This window comes from Leptosomus discolor, chromosome 11 (assembly GCF_034619465.1).
Source record: "Leptosomus discolor isolate bLepDis1 chromosome 11, bLepDis1.hap2, whole genome shotgun sequence".
Lineage (NCBI taxonomy): Eukaryota > Metazoa > Chordata > Aves > Leptosomiformes > Leptosomidae > Leptosomus > Leptosomus discolor.
Window position 1 is genome coordinate 2,159,246 of NC_141401.1, and position 18,861 is coordinate 2,178,106.

General features: G+C 40.3%; 1 protein-coding gene across 1 annotated transcript in view; it reads right to left on the reverse strand.

Moving 5' to 3' along the window:
* The window catches only part of IQCH (IQ motif containing H), a 69,899-nt gene extending 51,177 nt beyond the window's left edge, over nt 1-18,722 (reverse strand). The window contains exons 1-8 of the mRNA XM_086471906.1: nt 18,657-18,722; nt 17,859-17,975; nt 17,403-17,500; nt 16,936-17,050; nt 12,514-12,633; nt 2,286-2,397; nt 1,407-1,535; nt 391-605 (exon numbers count right to left, since the gene is read on the reverse strand). Of these exons, the coding sequence (XP_086328032.1) occupies nt 391-605; nt 1,407-1,535; nt 2,286-2,397; nt 12,514-12,633; nt 16,936-17,050; nt 17,403-17,500; nt 17,859-17,975; nt 18,657-18,707 (957 nt within the window). The 5' untranslated portion in view covers nt 18,708-18,722. The remainder of the gene's footprint in view (nt 1-390; nt 606-1,406; nt 1,536-2,285; nt 2,398-12,513; nt 12,634-16,935; nt 17,051-17,402; nt 17,501-17,858; nt 17,976-18,656) is intronic.
* Nucleotides 18,723-18,861: the final 139 nt, after the last annotated feature.

Below are 18,861 nucleotides of genomic sequence, written 5' to 3' on the forward strand. Positions count from 1 at the left end.
AAAGATAGTTAGTTAAGCACTGGAACAGATGGCCCAGCGAGACTGTGGAGTTGCTATCACCGAAAGTTTTCAGAACAGGTTAGAAAAACATCTGTCTGCAATATTACGGGTACAGGTAATTCTGCCTGGAGGCCTAGATAACCTCGTAACATCCTTTCTAGACTTATTTTCTAAGATTCTGTGAAAAACTAGACACATTCAGGTAGAAGACTTGAGAAAGTAGAAACTGGCAATATATGAAGTATTTCCTATCTTACTTCACTATTTCCTATTTATGGGATTTGGTTCAAATACCCATTCAGCGGTTTACAGTCACTTCCTAAACCAACTCTGGTGAAGGCAGTACTAAAAACACGAATAAAAACTTCATTATTCTCACTGTCCAAATACCTGTGCGGGAGAGGGAACCTGCAGCTCAGATTCCAACGGCTGAGCTGGATACGTCCACACCGGCTTTGATCTCCTTGTTGAAACCAGGGAGCTGCTGGATGGAAGCGGTGCAATTTTACCTTTACTAGAGAAATACGTGCCAGAAGTTGCTTCCTTTGAGTCTGGGAAGGTGACGGTGTCTGTATTCTCAGGGTCCACCCTACTACTAATCTCTCCTGTACCACAGAGAAAAAAAAATGATTGCAGGTTTCATTGTTAGAAGTGCAACAGCAGCATCAAATCGATACTCTACCATTAGGTACTGGCAGGCTCCAGTTTGCTCTCGTCTCCAAGTGGGTTCCAATTCTCAGTTTTAATCTATAACGTCTTAAAGTTTGTAATACGCCAGCCAACAGAATGCCCAGGATAATGACATCAAAATACCAGCACCTACACTCCAGGTTATTCCACACATAATTGTAGTTTTCAACGACCCCTTTTCATTATGAGAACTTTTCAAATTCATAGGACTGCTGCTGAGCCCTCTGCTCATTTTGCTTATCTTCCTTTCCATACTGATGTCACGTGCCACGAGTAGCTGTAGCAACGACGGTTTTGAGTACGCTTTGTGACAGATCAGAATCCCATTGCTCAGAGAATATTCACTTATTAGGAGTCACTCCTTTAATCACACTGGCAAAACAGATGCTTGATCAGTTGTTGTAAGTTATGACTTGCACTGGCTTTACATAACACAAATCATCTTCAGATTCAGGCGCTCAGAATTTGAACCACGCAGGTAGGGACCTACCAGGATTTCAGAAACGAAGAGCGACCCAAATCTCACAGGGACTAAGAAATCTGATTCCCATGCAGTTGCAAGACCCAGGATGCTCATGCACATCTTTATGCACTTAGGGTTCTTAAGAACTTGAGGGAGTGCTCATTAGACAGCAGTTTCCTTGTGAGATAAAACAAGGGCGTGGAAGTGAAGTTGGAGATGCAGTTGATGGTTGTTATCAATCCTTTGGACTCACCTACAGCTGACTTCTTGTGCTGCCTGGGAAATTCATGGAAAGGTGCTGCTTTGGATACAACAGGAGGTGTCTGAAGAGTTATCTTTGCTGCTGGAGGGATAAGCCTTTGTTCAGTTAGGCTAAGAATACCTACGAGAAGATGGCAGTACTGAGCAAATCATATATGTTCCAGCTACGGAAGAAAAACAATTAGTAGCGATAAAGAAAGAATTCAACAAAGGCAGACCCAAGTTCTTCCAATTCTAAATCTAAACTAGAAAAACAGCCATTTTATTGAAAGATTCGTATTTTTGCAGTATTCCATATTTTGCCTTCAAGGAAGGTGAGCTTTGCCTATAAAATTTGACAAATACACGAAAGATATTGTAATGGTGCTGATTCTGAGAAGGAATTATATGCTTGTGCAATGGCCATTTAATATGCAGAATGGATGAGAATTAACTCTTGTAAACCACAACACTATCATGAATATGGACTGATTGCTAAAATACTCCAAGGGCAGGTCTAGTTCAGATTGAATGATTAATAACCAGATGTTAATCATGACTTTATTTTGGCCATGTTACTTAGTTATACAAGAACCCTGCACCACACACAATTCTTGTTTCCAGTAGCAGCTGAACTCTGTGAGTTACAGGATAACTGCTTCAGGGAGGATGATGCTTCAACATGATGTATGCTATGTCCCAAGTTAGCTACCACATGGAGTAAGTAGTCTGAAGTTCATCTCTACCCTTTCCAATGTTTGAGATCACAATTCTTCCAAGTTTTGAGGTGTCAGGGAATTTGAGTACCAAATGTCTGCTGCAAACAGCAAACAACCGCTTACGCAGCATACACCTGGTGGCAACAGTACCCAGGTGGGCTTCTGTGGCTCACCTTTCGTCATATCTTCTTCTAACAGGGGTAAGGGGGAATCCATGCAGCGAGAGGCAGGCAAACCCCAAAGTTTGCTACCTGTATGACCTTTCACTGTCTTCTGACTACACACCTAGGAAGAGACAGAATCTTCTTTTAGCAAAGAGAAAGCTGATACCTGCAAAGACACACTTTACCCCCCAAATAAATAAAATTTCCACTATGAACAGTTTCATTGAGGTTTAAGAATGTACCAGTACAAGCACTGCTTTTACTACTTATAAACATGCTACAGTGTCGTCTACTATCAGTACTTCAGAAATTCAAAATAAAGTTAATTAAATCCAGTTGATGTCTTGTGACTTCTGCTATGCAAAAAATTGGTGTACTAGTTAATAAAGGAATCGCAAGAAGTTTGCTCACTTTCAATGAGTATAGTGTAAACATAATATTTCCTGACAAAACGGTCTTTAAATATACAAAATGCATACACAGGCAAGGCACCAGAAAGAAAAAGAAGTACTTTCAAATATGTAAATTAATTTTCACTGGAAAGAATACCAATGGAATTAAAATACGTGAAACCACTCACAAACCAGGGAACAGGAGGTATCACAGGCTTCTGAAGTTCCAGTGTTCCTCGAGGACAGCAGGGAATGACACAGCCTGATAATGAGATGTGGAAACACGTGCCACGCTGGCTGTGCTAACGTGGGGATTAGAGCTCCCTTACTGCCCCAATTAACCTGTGCTTGCCTGAAAAAAACGGAACCTGCTGGTTTTAAGTGCCAGGAATTCAGGCAGTGACACACATCGCTTTGGGACAGTGATATCACGTGCCTTGCTGTTACACTTATCATCGTACATACAGAGCGTTGCACAGGGAAAAGAATGTATCACCCCCTTACACTTGAGTATGATAAATACAAAAACTCTGCGTTATCAGCTAACATTTTTTTCTCTCTCCAATATCCTAAGCATCTTCAATTTCTTTCTGACTAGGCATACACACACTATTCCATCTGCAACGGGGGTTGTGCTCAACTCCTAAAGAAACAGAGCACTAGATATTCAGCGGGTTTAAAGCGTTACAGCACGTGCAACTTCAAGGCCAGTAACGTCATTGAGATCTCTCACTTGATAGTGAGCCATCACCAGCAGATTATATTGGTTTCTCTCGCCTGGCTGATGTTAGAAAAATGAGACAACGATAAACCTAGAAAGACAAGAAAGATTCAGCTTCAATAAGCTCAAATGTTTTATGAAGGAAAAGGATAATTTAACACTAGTCTATCAAACCTTTCTCTGCCAACAGATTTTTGGAAATCTAGATAAAGGTTTCTTAGCTTCAGGAGCTAAACTACCTAGAGATCCGGTGTGCTCTAATGTACGCTGCCCAGAACCTCCTCTGCAACTGCATCTCTGCAGGATCCCCAGTAACTTTCATGCTGGGTCCAGGCAACACAAGAAGAAAGCGACTAAATTTGAATGAATATGGTGAATAAGTGCCAACACACAGGCGTGACTATATTATCAATCTCAGGAAGAGTGGTTGGACGGGCATACCGGGTCTTTGAGCAAACAGGGAAGCCAGCAGGCAGACTGGACAAGGAAAAAGACCCAGGGGCAGCAGGGTTAGGAAAGAACATCAGGACAGGCTGGACAAAGAGCCTGGCAGACAGTCAGACAGGAAAAACTAGGATATGTTCTGGATGCAGTCTCAGAAGACAGTCTCAAGGAACAGAGAAACTGGGGCAAGAGAACAGGAAAAGGGAAAAAACCAGGGCAGATTGAGAAAAGGAAGCAAACAGGTTTGTATGCAACAGGACACATCTCACTCACAATTTGGAGTGGACCTCAAGATTCCACAGTCTTGTCTCATCCCATCACAGTCAGCAAATAGCTGTGAAATCCAATTAGAAAAAAAAATGTCCCATGCTTTTGTGGGTGGCAATCTGTTACCAGTTATGCCATTAATCTAATGGTTAGAAATTCTTACATTGGATAGAAAAGCTCAACCCTACTGATAAGCTATATGGAAATCAGTTTAACGCTGTGTGCTAGAAACTTTTTTCATTTGCTTTAAAAAACCAACTCATTATGAATGATAAACTACTTCAATATTAAATACATAAATTCAGAAAGCTAGGAAATATTGATAGATCTGCAAAATAGGAATAATGGTATTTCGCTCTTTTATAGAACACATTGGGACTTCTGAGGGTAAAACAACTGGGTTTTAGTGACTGATCATCATGCTTGCGTACAGCTTTTCGTACAACAGGATCCAGGCCGTGATTGGGATCTTTGAGCACTGTTATGTCATAATTAGTGAATAACATCAACCGTCAACTTTATAGAAAGGGATAGGCAATTCTAAAGAACTGCTTATCATCTCATAGGGAAATGAGGTAGATCAAAACAATTATAATTTTTCCTCCCAATCTGTATAACAACATTGTCCACAAGAGACATTAGGGAGATAGAAAATATGTAAGCTTTATCATAATGGAGAATCTTTCAGAGAAATCACAGGCACTCATTTTAGTTATGGCCGTTATGAAGCATTATGCTTTAAGGGATCTAGATGTATGAATCCTCATGTCCTTGTGTTCCAAGAAAATAGCAATAAGCATATAACAAAGATTAACTTTATGCCAGCTGGCATATAAGTGGCTTGATACTGAGAAAAGGGAATAATAAACTACACTTTTCTACTCACTCTCAGCCGCAGCAGTTTGCTGAGGACACAACAAAAACATGTAAGGCAAAAGAAGTTTAATTAAACAGTGATTCCTTTTTCAGGCCATTGCTATTGCAGCAGTAAAGCAGCACTGATTTTACTACGGGTCAGTTTTACCCTTGTTTAAATCTCAGGAGTTGTGTTACGATAAACAGCACTATGAAACACAAGTATTTCATTTGGGTTCACAGAGATGTAGTAAGCCACAAAGAAAAGCAATTCAGGTGGAGTGTATGAGTTCAAAAGTAGCCTAGAAGGTGGTTGGTTGGTTTTGGGGCGGTTTGCTTTGTTTTCCTTTGTATTTTTTTTCTTCTAACGGGAGACAGAAATTTAATTCTTCTTTGCTGTATCCTTTGATTTCTATAAAGTCCCTGGCAGGTGTCATGTTAAAATAAGGACAGATGCAACCGTAATGTAATTTCAGCTCTCATTTACACTGCACAGTGCCGCTACGGTTCACTTCATTACACAGTGCGGGCAACACAGTAGAACTGTGGAGCTGACCCAAAACAGTCACCTACGAAGATTCCACCCAATCTGTACTCCCCCCTTCTATGTTCTTTCAGCATCCTATTTGCTGCCCTCTTGAACACTTCAGTGAGATATCAAAGCAAAATTGGACAAAACGCTTTCATCCTTCAGTTACTTTCACTAAAATTGAGCCAACTCACAAGTAAGACCTTCAAAATAAGATTAAGTACTGCAAGAAAAAGCTTTACTTTTAGCATCATTATATAGTTTTATTAACCATTATTCAGCGATTTAACTCAAAAATATATTTAAAAGATTTCACCTTTTTAAAAGGTTTTCAGTAGACTCCCATCTGCTTACGTCAGCACAACTTCAAACCTTTACTCCCACCTAGGCTTTCATGGTATAAAACACAAAACCTAGTGACGTTAACGCCCGTATTCCAGACCTGGCAGCCCCTAACGAGGATTGTAACGTTCGTAGTGCAGACAGACCCAAACCCCCAAAGGATCACACCCTGTACAGCTCTAACCTGGGGGCACCTCACCGCGTCCCCTCTGGCAGAACCCAGGCGACCGTTACCACCTACGAGGTGACTGGAACCTCACACGTTTTCCTGCATGAACAATATCTTCCAGTAAAGTTTGTCACGAAGACTACGATTCAGCAAGTATGCCTTACTGAAGTTAGCACACAGCCTGCTTCATCACGGGTACTTTTAAAGCACAGTTTTACAGGGCTGGAAGGGAGCACTTAATTTGCAGTGCAGGCTAAGGCTTCCTTGCCTTAAAATATGCTTGGAGCGTGTTGAAAAACTATTTTTTCATTTCAAGCGCTTCTGAGTGTAATTAACCTGGGACATGAGAAAAACAATTCTATTACCCTTTCTAAAGTGTTTTTCTCCTGTGGATCAACCTCTCCCACTTGATTTTTTCTTTTTGCTTCATTTTAAACAGGGCGTTTGTTGTAACACCACAGGAATTTTCCGATTAGTTCTCTATTTCTAGACAGCAATATTTAACTAGAACAGCTTCTTTTTTTAAATATGTTTACAAATATGTTTTTCCACATTTAAAGAACAGAGACTAGTATTAATTAGAGAGGAAAGATAAGTACTGTCAAGTATCAAAACTACAGTTTATCAACCAGGAAGATTAGATAGATAAGATTTGGTAAGTAAACACCAGAAAACCACAGAGCTTGATAGTAATGGTAGAAAAGGTATGTAACGGAGTAATCTATCATTATTATCTTCTCCAAATTGTCATCTACCTTCATAATTTTTATTAAGAAGTTCCTATCAAGATTTGATATACTCAGTTCAAAATCCCTCTAAAGGGAAGGAGGAAGCATAGCAAAAAACCCCAAATCATCAGTGGAACTAAAGTCAGTTTTCAATCTGCTCAGTAAACTGGCAGGAAAGAGCTTGTAGAAGGCAAGTCTAATTGGAAGAAGCTGGAACTCCATTGAACGGTCTGTTCCACAGAGAAAAAGTACTAGAGAGACAAGCTCAAACTACCCCAGAGATGAAGCAGGACAGGAAGGACAGCAAGTTATCAAACTTGATAAATCACATGTTCTTTGTGGATCTCAAAAGAAGAAGAAAGCACACAGACAACAGAAAATGGGCACATTGATGGCTGCTGCTTGTTTGCTTAAACAGGTAAGACAAAACGAGGTGCAAGTAGAAAGAAACTTCCAGGTAATCAAAAAGTTACATCATTAAGTCCATTCATAATTATCACTAAAAAGCAGCTAGTTATGAGTAGAATCGACTCAATTGTAGTGTAAAAGGGAAGAGGTCTCAGCCTACCTTAAGGGCAAAACAGATCAGATAGTGCTCAGAGGTTTTGAAGTTGCCTGGTCCTGATGAAACACGCTCTAGGATACTTAGAGAAGTGTCTAAAGCAATCTCAGAACTGCTGGTGGGACTCTTGCAGAATGGAAAACGTACTAGAAGACTGGAAAAAAGCATAGTGCTCATTTTCAGAAAGGGGCAAAGGATGGGTTGAGGAATTCTAGCCCTATTGGTTTAACTACAATTCTCAGAAAAATTCTTAAACAAATAAGCAAACAAGCTAATTCTAGACATCTGGAAAGTAACAAATCACTGAGAAACTTGAATCTGTCAAGATCAAATCTGTCAGACCAATTAATTTTTTTTCTACAGCAGGTTAGCAAGTGTTGTGAAGAGGGGAGGAAAAGTGAGTACTACTTACCTTGAGCTCAGCAAGGCTTTTGAAGCTCCCTGGACATGATATCATATAAGCAAACTAAGAAAGTATGGGTTAGATAAACTTATCTTGAGAGAGGTGCAAAGCTGCTTTGATAACTAATTCGGAAAAAGTGCCACTACGGAAGGATACAGAGAGGGTTCAATGGGTCTGTCCTGTAAGTGTCACAAATCAGCAGAGCCTGCTGTTCACACAGGAGGAGGAGGAGGAAACTAAGTTTTAAGCAATAGGAGAAAATCAGTTCAGATTGTAAAAAAAACTCCAATGGAGCAAAGGCAGAGGTGTGAAGCGATTTTCACTCTTTGCTGTCAATCACAGATTCATAGAAATAATAGAAGTGTTGGTTACAAGGGATCTCTGTAGGACATCAAGTCCAATCTTGAGTCTACTACCCAGAATAGATCAGGTCACCGTTCGTTTTGTCTAGACGGGAATTACGGTAGGATTCCATTGCATTTTATAGTTTCACAGTCTTACAGTCTAAACAGTCTCTGTAAGAGATTTAGAATATGAACAATTTTTAAGACTGGTTGTCTTTTTATTCAAGATTTCTGAGTAGGAAAATTGCATAAAAAAATTTAATCTCTTCTTCTTAAGTCCTTCTCATTCCGATTTACATAGATCAGCATTTTATCTACTAATGATTAATACAGTTTCCCTTAGACGCAATGCTAAGATATTAATACATATTATTTTTCTCAGATTTTGTTTATCTACAGAAAATACAGTCCAATTTAAATGGAAAGCTCAACGTTAAACCTTCAATATGGAGCAACTAGCTACCTTTAACAACATGTCTTACATGTTATTCTTACTAACTTCAAGCTCTTAAAGTAACCACAGATGGCTCTTTACTTCTTTACTGTCAACTTTCCATGCACTCAGAAAAATCAGGCTTTGCTCCTTTTCTGCTTCTACTAACTCTCCCAGAAATTCACCTCTATCAAAATTCTGCCCTAGCAGAGAATGGATGGAGAACTTCGGTGAATCCCACATCTGCTTTTTGAAAAAGACAACAGAAGCGGCACAGAAGGAAGTAAGAAAGATAATTGCTGGCTTGAACTACGATACATTTTACTTGTGGGCAAAGGGCCAGCTTATGCGAGGCAGAACATGCAGGACCAACTTATTGGAATTCAGGGGTGGGCCTCCATTCTTGTCCGGAGACAGCTGTAAACCAGCAGCCCATAGCATCACAATCAGGCACTGAGTTTTGTCAAGGAATGCTGATATGTACAGAAACAGCTTCAGTGGCTTCGGCTGCACCCCTGCCTAGCAAAATGACAGCCAATCTCCAATTCCAGATGACAAGAACTGGATAAAAACTTAAAACAAATGGTGACCTTTCAAAAGATTAATTTGTTTACCAACAAAATGTTCTACGTTTGTCATCTGAGATGGGAGTGACCTTCACATTCCTATTTCTAGGTTGAAAGGATGCTGACTGTAGTCATCTGTTAAGTTAACTCTATCTCACCAATTAGTTCCTTCTCATTTTTAGTGACAAGAAGATTTTATTAATTCACTGTGCTGTTTATTATGATTACATACCATAATACAAATGCAACAAGCTTATTTTGAATTACATCGATTTGTTTCAGTCTCATGATGCTACCACTGCCAAATTATGCTTTGACTGTAATTATAGCCATATGCACAGGTTTAAAAACACAATCAGGTCTGGAGGACCAGAAGACCTGGTTTTGCTCTACAACTTCTTCTAGTCACTTGAAATGAAAAGAATTGCCCTGCTTCACCTTACTTTATAGTTTTGGAAATGAATAGCCTTTCCGTGACGAGCATTCGTGATTAGCGTGAAGCAAATACTGAATAAAGCATGAATAACTGCGGATATGATTAGAATGGCTGTGCTCAAATAAGTCAGCTTAAAGAAAAAAACCCCACCACAATGCAGAATCACTGCCATCACCATTAGAGCCACACTATATAAGATGCGACTCATAAAGGCTAGAAATCATCACCATATTAAATTCTACCTCATGAATAAATTAAAAGGTTCCCAAGTTTACAGTATAATATACATTTATAAGAAAACAAGGACCAAAAAGTGCCAGTATAATTCTACAGAAGAACAGCAGTCCTATGAAAATGAAAGGTACAGTTGTGAAACTTTTCTACATCGCAGCAGTACGTCAGAATTATCTTTGCCGCAATTCAGATTACTGTTTGGTTCGCTAGATACTCCATGGCAAGTGTACATATTTCATAATGACCTGCTCAGCATTTTTCATTTGTTTTCCAGATATAGGCTACAAAATAAAGTGATGCCCAGTCTGCCCACGGAGTTTCAAGCAGAATTACACTCCTCATTTTAAGATAACTACAGAACTTCACAGAGGATGAAGCGCCAGCGCTTATCAGACCCAAAAAGGTTCCAAAGGGCAGTAGTTAATTGTTCTTAGTTTCTGTCATACAATCCAGCGTCAGCAACTTTATAATACCAAAAGAGCGAGAAAAGAAGATAATTTTCACGAAACAATGAGATCCTTACTGACAATTTTTCAAACTACTCCAATGGCAGGATAATAAAAACTCCGTGTAGATTTGCGCTTGACCTACCCAGTCACCTCAAAACCAGCGTGATTTGAATCTCATCGCATTGTTAAATGCTCAGGTCTCCTTGAAAACTCAGGTGCTGACAACTCGTGGAAAAAACCTGAATGCAGTTAACCAAGCAATTAGTTTTTAATTTACTTCAATAAGAGTCCTTCTGCCGCTGATTTTTTTTTTTTTTTTGGAGATAATCTTTGAACTTACGTCCATATCTAGGGCGCGTCCGCGGGTATAGGCGTGTGTGCGTCCACGTGTGTGTGTACGAATATTGCCCTCTAATGGCTGATGAGTAAAAACAGGGTAGGTAGCACCTAACTTAATTCTTGTAGCTACTCTGATTGATATTCTTTTCAAAACTAAGGACCATATAATTTTAGACCTGCAACTACACATCGATTTATTTTAGTGACTATTAGTGAGCTATAACCATCATTCCTTTAAGCGCTAGTACAGCCCACCTTTAACCAAAATGCCTTCACTCACAACTTCGGTAGTGGATATTGCAAATCTAATCGCAAAATTTTGGCCCCCAGTGAAGCCAGTGCATTTCAAAGCACAGATTGTGTCATGGGATCTGAGAACTTCTAAAAAGCAGAATAAATTAAAGACAGGAAATACCTACTTTGGTTTTTCAGCCCATCTCCCCGTCATAAACACTTCCTTCGCAACTGTAAATACGTGTCAGGGAGCTTGACTAATTTACACTAAATGTTTGTAATTTAAGTCAACATTAGAAGTTTCCTCTGATCAGTATATGTTTCAGTGAGAGTGGTAAAACACATGGCTCTCTGCAGTAGTATAATATTCCTCTCTGTGAGCGTTTTAGAGTGGTTCTAAAAAGCTATTAGCCATGATGCTTTTTTCTAATTAACTCTATATCACAGGGTTAGACAAATCACCTCTTTGTCTGGGCAACCGCTTTCAAAAATCATTTTTTAGAAGTGGCAGCTCACAACTGTGCTATTCACAGATTCTCTTTATGTTGTTTAAAACCAAATACCCTAGAATGTCTCTTACAGCACCGGGCTTGCTGCATAATGCTTCTATTACATAAATTAAACTGCAGAAGAGCACCCTTGTGTGAGACCACTGGGCATATTCTTTCATGTGGACCACAGCGCTGTGCTAAATTTGTGAACATAATTGATCTTTGGAGGGATGCCTGTGCCTATTGAATTTTTTTTTTTTTAAAAGCATACTTTGCAGAAAACATCATCTTTGTGTTAAGAGGAGCAGCGGCTGCAGAACAGAAATTTGGAAGGATCAAAACTTAATCTTGCACGACTTGAATATTCTCAGACCAGAGAGAAGAACAGAGAAGGGCGATTTGATGGCCGCTAGCCAGGGTACCCTTAGGAAAGCGTTGTGGAAGCGCTCAGTCCCAGCTTTGGTAGATAATTGTTTTATACTAAGGGAAACAGCTTGACCAGAGAGGAAAGAAAGGCTGTGCTTCAGCATACCTTGTAGCTTGACAGTGAGGACGCTTGGGATACACAAGACATGGAAATATCTCCATAGGGAAAGGAAGGATCTGAATCCGTCCCTCACATTCCACAGTAAGTGCTCCCCAGCACGGAGCTAAGAAGCAGAACTCGACATTCCCTCCCAAACCCCGTCAGGAAAACAAGATGTCAACAAAACCTACATTTCTGTAGTCACTCTAGGATTCTGATTCTCTCAGTATAACCTCTATTTTTTTTTCATTCAGCGACACTGATTTCTGGGCAGGGTCAGCGATCATGCGGCAGGATTGCTTTTTCAAAGAAAGTCAATTAAAACAGAGCATCAAACCAAATTACAAGCATTCTTCACTTATTCCTGACCATCCTGTTATCATTTGAAAAGAAACAGCCAGAGAACAAACAACTGAAAGCCCACTCTTGTCAGCAAAACCCCATTTACTTCTTCCTTGACCTTTAGTTCACACTGTAAACGCCACCAGCTCCAGTTTACGTATCTTCACTCCCTGATTTTACTCACATTCCCATGTACACTTACACTTTTGCTGGACTGGGGTCTTGCTACCTAAACCCGTTATGTTACAGGTTTGTCTTCCCCAGTATTGTCACTCCAAATGTTTTAATCATTACCTATCAACGTCAAAAAGTAGGAAATTATGAGGTGCTTCCACTTAAAATAAAATTTTCATTTAGGTCTGATACGTATTAACTTTAATAGCAAAAAGTAAAGTGTATAATAAGCCCATAAGATACTACAAGTTACTTACAGGAGCAGATATTTTCTTTGTTATAAGTGGCAGCCTGGTCTCATAGTTCTGTTGTCTTAAAGCAGCTTTATTGTCCATTTTCTCTGGGTCAAGCATAATTTTCATATCCATTTCCACCTGCTGCTGAAATATAGAATAGGCATCATCTTAAAATAACGGCACCAGGACAGAAGTGTTTATAAGCAGGAATCGGCCAACATGTTCGTAAGTTTGCAAAATGACGATAAAAATCATATTATTTGACTATCCCACAGAACCACGCAAACAACGAAGAAGTGCCTTTTGATTAGATGGAAAACGTAGCACAGCATACAACTACTATCCACATGCACGCTTTTGCCACAATTTGTTCAATTAATTCCATTACAAGCTCTAAAGTTCCCAAATTTGCACACCTTTGAGTTAAATTTGGAATGGAAAGGACAATCAGGTTTGGCTCGCTTGATTGGCACAGGTCATCTGCGAATTCCATTTACCTGGGGCAGAAGAAATGTTTTATACACGCCCTACTGGGAGGGTGCATACATGCATTCTCTCCACAGATGATAAGAAGAAACCAGTCTACCTTGGCCATGTTTGCCAGACACTTTAAGTCAGGAATCATTGACCTGATGGACCAGAGCAGCTTCTTTGGATCGGTTATGGCCCATTGTCTGAACGCAGATAGAGCACTTGCTTGTAAGTACACAAGGAAATAAAGAATCCATGCAGTAATAAGAATTAAAACACAGTCATTTCTTAACATACTGTGTTATCTGCATGGAATGGATTAAACTATAGTACTAATAAAAATTACGGTGATCTAAATCCTGACGGACAGAAGACGACTTTTGAAGTTTCTTCTCATGATAAGAAGTACCTACAGCACGTATCCTTTACAGAAAAGCCAGAAGGGATGCCATATTTTCTTTTACTAGAAGTTTCTTAAGTTGAAGACATTTTGGTTCATCTGAATGCATGTGCTTTAGTTTACACCTGGATCTGTATCCAGGGGGGCCTGGCAGTGCACATGCTTCATTCTCATCACGTGGACACGGGGATACGAAAAGCTCCCTTACACAGGAAGATCCAACTAAACATATTTATACACAAGAACTCTTCACTGATACTTCTATTGCACAAACAGAAACAAATTTATGAGAATTCTATTTTTTGACAAACTAAAGATGCCATGAAAAGTTTAAGAACTACTAGATGGATATTTGAACTATTAAACAACTGTATTAGTTTGTGAAAGCGCTAAAAATGGTTTAATTTATTTATCTGCGCAATATATTATCTTCTTTTTACAGTAATTACAAGCAGATGTATCAATGAGATGCTCATTTAGATTTGGAGTTGTAAGAACAAAAGTTATTATCCAAGCCAATTACTCCTTTACCCACATGGCTGCACAGAGACAGAAAGTTCAATTTTCACCTCATCAGTGATTTTGTGGTATTTATTTTATTACTATAACACACCGCTGTACAGAAAGGAAACTGCTTGTGCTATTAAACAAGAATTGGGGGAAAATTGAGTATATTCGTAGCTGAAATAGGAGAGGATTCACAATGCAGACTCCCCACTCAGACTGACAGTGAAATGACCAATGCTGGAGTGGCAGATTCCAGACAGGATAACAAGAATTGAACTGCTTAACAAAAAAAAACCTGACAAAAGTCACTTAGATGTGTGACAAGTGAAATTCTACATTTGCAGGAGCTGGAGCAGATGGTATCATGCATCTTTTCCATCTATATTATCCAAAGTCTTAAATTTAAGCTATCTTGAACCACCTTGATGCAGAATAAGAAAAGGATGAGACGAGCAGGGCGAATAGTGCATTATTACCAAAACAATGCTCAATGAGAACGAGAATTACTGTGCTCAACTACTAACATGGAGTCCCCAGAGCAGGTTGACACGTTCAGTACAGTTAAAGGGTTCCAACCTTGTTCTCCTTCACCACAAAAGTCATTTCAGAGCAGAGGGCATTTCTATCATGTAGTAAGCCCACAATCTGATTGACTACGTAGCTCTGTTTAGCAGATGCAGGTGGTGCATGGTGCATGGTTTCCGAGAGCCCAATTCCTTTATGAATGCACTACATTACATTAATCCTTGCAACAATCTGTATTATCAGTAACTCAGCCACTGTTCACGTCTAGCTAAGTTATTTGCATATTCTAGAGCCCCCTAGAAACATCTTTTCATTTACAACTTTAATTCTATTAATTCTGAGAGAATATATTAACTTCTACTGTGTATTCAGAACGTCATAGAAAGCATCAACTTCTAGGAAAAAAAATCCCAAACCAAAAACCACACAAGCATCAGTTCAGATGTTTCCAATTAAGCACTTTTTTTTAAAGATTGAATTTATGCACACATCAGTTATGGTCTTTTCAGCCATTACTATACAGAGGCTTTACAGTTACTGCATGAGGAAGACACCTCTTTATGGTTCTCAAGCTTTATTAGAAGAAACCCAATTACAACCCATAATGGGAAAAAAAAGGGGGGACACAGAGCTTCACCATTTCCCCTGTGAGCTAGATTTGCAGAGTCTTATCTGGCTGCTGCTATGACTCAGAAATACTGTATGTGTGAGTAAGCAATGATTTTAAGCCTATTCCGACACCTGTGGGCAAGCCATTTCCCATATGACAAGTATTCTAGCAACACACATGAGAAAACAGCATCTGTGCTTACTTGACTCCAACCTTGTTTTATCCCGACTACTACAAACACAGCTCATGCTCCATTTCTACTCTGGCGCGGTGTACTATGGGCTGCAAAGCATAAAAATATTGCTGTGTGAACTATTAATGTCTCTCAGAACCTGTACGGGGAGAAATGTTGATTTCTTCAGGCCTACGTACCTGGAAATACTGTTTGCAAATGGAAAGCTATTCAGTTCACTAATATTTCTTTTGAGTGGAAAGGAATTTTGAACACCAAAGTACATTTAAAAAAAAAAAAACCAAAACTGTTTATAGCTACAAGTAAGGAAAAGAGAGGAAGTAAGGAATTGTAGGTGATAATTTCCCAGCTGGATTTCACAACTATTTAATAATAAAGGCTTTTTATGTTGGCATGCAGAACAGCTGGCAAAACAGCACTATTTGCCATTTCCTTTATAATGGGAAATTAAGGCGAGCTAGTGTGTCACTGGATATGAGTTTCTGAGCAGATGCCACAGATAGCAGAAGTGAAAAGCCGAGGCAGGACAGGGCACGTACACCACTGTAAATTAAGCTCATTGGTGCACGTGAAGTTGGAAGACCACAGATAACAGAGTTTACAGGGTAGCTGAGCTCTGGTGATTTTTTCCCCCTCACGATGTGAATGTATTCAGATAGGACAGGACAGGGTTGGAATACTGTCTGGAAAAAAAAAACAAATCAGAGCTCTCATTGCATCATCTCCAGAGCAAGCAATACTGTAATGCTACTTGATATTGGGATTTATTTTACAAAGATAATCTAAGCCTTCGGCTGCTCATTCTGGTTATACCATTTCAAGTAGCTCCAATCCCTAGCTTCTGGTAATAGTCTTAAAACTACAGAGAGCCTCTTCTTAAGGTTCTCTCTCACCCAAAGTTCCCTTGAATTTTAACAGTAATAACCCAAAACTGTGACAATGGGTATTTTTCAGTTCAACTAATTACCTTTGTTTGTTTTCAAAATACGTTTGAGGAAACCAACCACCTTGACCGCACCAGTCACAATTCACAGTTTAGAATAAAAACAAAAACAAAACCAAAACCCCCAAAATCAAAATGTTTGTTCAGATACAAGCATTTTAAGAAGGCTTTAAATGATCTTATAAGGACTTCATTCATGAAAAGCAGCAAAAAAATCAGATTTCAAGGGAGAACCTGTATTTATCATAGAGGCAACTACCCTATTACAAGCAGAAGTCTTTCCAGAATTTGCCATATCTTTTATGCAAAAGCCAAAAAGGGAACCACTTTTAGTCTCAAACACCACACACATTTATACCTGTGCTCAGGCTATTCCAACACACAGTTCCACTTAGTTTAAACACTTGCAGAACCATAGTTAAGCACATGGTATTTGCAGGACTGGAACCTTAAAGCAGAACAAACATCTGGTTTCAGGACTCTGTAACAATAAACTTGTGGGGAAAAAAAAAAATTAAAGAATGGAGGGCTTGTGGATGCACCCGTGATGATACTGAAGTCCTTCCTAACTTAGGCTTTATCCTGACTTTGAGGCTAGGAGAAGGCTCCTATCTCATTCCACTCATTCTACTGAGAATTCTTTAACCCCTGTCAGTCATAGACGGTGTGTTATCAAACACTGCATCCGTGGGGAGTCAGAACATAACATTATGGGATCAACCAGTCACCTACAAGACACCAGTCTACTCATTTAATGGGGTCTATGGCAGAATAAGCAGTGTGTTATTTCAGACCTGTGGACCTTGAGAAAGGTGTAGTGGTGATTTGCCGTGTGCCTGGACAGTCCCGGGCTCAACAGGTACTGGTGGTAAAACAAGCTGTTTCTGAGAAGCACCAAAATGAAGGCCCCTGATTTAGAAAGAAACAAACAGTGAGGTTTTTAAGAAATTACTTCGATTTTACCTATTACACCCATACTGCTTCCATCTGGTTGAACCTGAAGGGCTACATTTCTATTTAAATTTGCGTTTAGTAAAAAAAAAAAAAAAATCACAGGGGTTAGCAGAAGGCTGCTGTAGCTTCTTAGAACTGCACGCACTCTCGTGTCATTTTCTAACTTAAAATAAAACCAAAATAACAAGTGACCAAAATAACCTCATCTGAGCCAATACTCCCATTTGCTTTATGAGATTCTGGTACCACAGGTTTTCTGTCTTGCTGCTTACATTTGTCTCTGCAATCAAACAGCTGTTTCACTTACCATTTAGGGGGCTCTTTTGCATGTACTTCTTTATTCTCAGCAGAAGAAATAGTTAACACTTGTCTGCTTATAGCATTTAAATAATTTCCAGCATGTTTCTGTTAGAGGGGAAAAAATAATGTTTAGACTATTACAAAGGTATAAGGGATATCAAATTTATTTAACTCAATTAATTTATCAATCCAGACCTTCACTTGACTGAAAAGCTGATAGGCTTTGTGCTTCTGTTGGACTAAAACTGGTTTTGGCCAATGGGCACAGGTTCTGTTAATTCTGTTAATGACCCAAAAAAAGAAGCCATCATTCTGAACTGTAATGTCTGATGGATCCCATCATCTGCTAATCAGAAAGGGATCTTGCAGGATGACAAACACATGGTCCCACGTACTCCAGGTGAATTACTGACAGAGATGTCAAGAACTGAACCATCTTCTGGCTCTGCTCTGTTTTACTTACTCTAAGCCCAAGTTCAGTCCTTTCCATTGCTGTTTTGAGGTCACTAATATCCACAGCTTCTACATTTCCTTTCAAGTCGGTGTTTTTCCCTTTAAGCTTGTGAAGTTCTTCTTGAACCTAAAAAAGCAAGTTATGACCCAAAATGATACCCATAACCAAAACCCACGGGATTATGTAGCAGGATTTAATCCAAATTAAACGCTTCCTAAACACATGGAAAAAAATACACGCAACTTCCTATACTTCTGTACTTTTATAAATAAGAAAATACAAAGCCAATGACTTCAAAGTCATCGATTGTAGAAAATCTGGAAGAAAAAAAAAAAAACAAATTTAAAACAAATCTCACAAAGCAATGGCAATAAACTTCAGGACTGAGGTGCTTTGCCAGAGAACGCTCTTTCCTCGCAGGTTTCAAACACCTCTCTGGGCACAGTCGGCTGAACAGCGCAGGAACCTCTGGCGGGTTAACGCGGGACTGAAAAGCAGAGGCAGCCCGTGAGGAGACAGATCCTGCCGGCCCCTGTCCAAAACGTGTATTTACACAGCTCTAACTAAAAAAAAGCTCGAGGCCTCGTTACGGTAAGACCCATAACGTTGGCAAAGGCCAAGCCCTTCTCCACAGCCCACCGCTCCCTCAGGCAGGGGCTGAGCCCTCCCGCCCCTCAGCGCCAGGCCGCGCCTCAGCCCCGCCGTCAGGCGGCCTCCCCGGGGGAAGGAGGGGGTCCCGCAGGGGGGGGCTCGTCGCCACAGCTGCCGGGGAAGGACGGGGCCGGCTCGGGCGCTGCCCGGACCCACCTGCACCAGGCCGGCTCCCGCCTCCCGCCCCGGCTCCGCCGAGCCGGCCATGGCGGCTGCCGCCCTCGGCCCTAGCAACGGGACGCGCCGGCCGGACCGCACCACCCGCCTCACCGCGGGGGGGGGGGGGGGGGGGAAGGGAAGGCTCTCCAGCTCTCCCCCTCCCTGGAAGGGCTCGCCTGCTCTCTGCCTCTTCCCCCCCCCC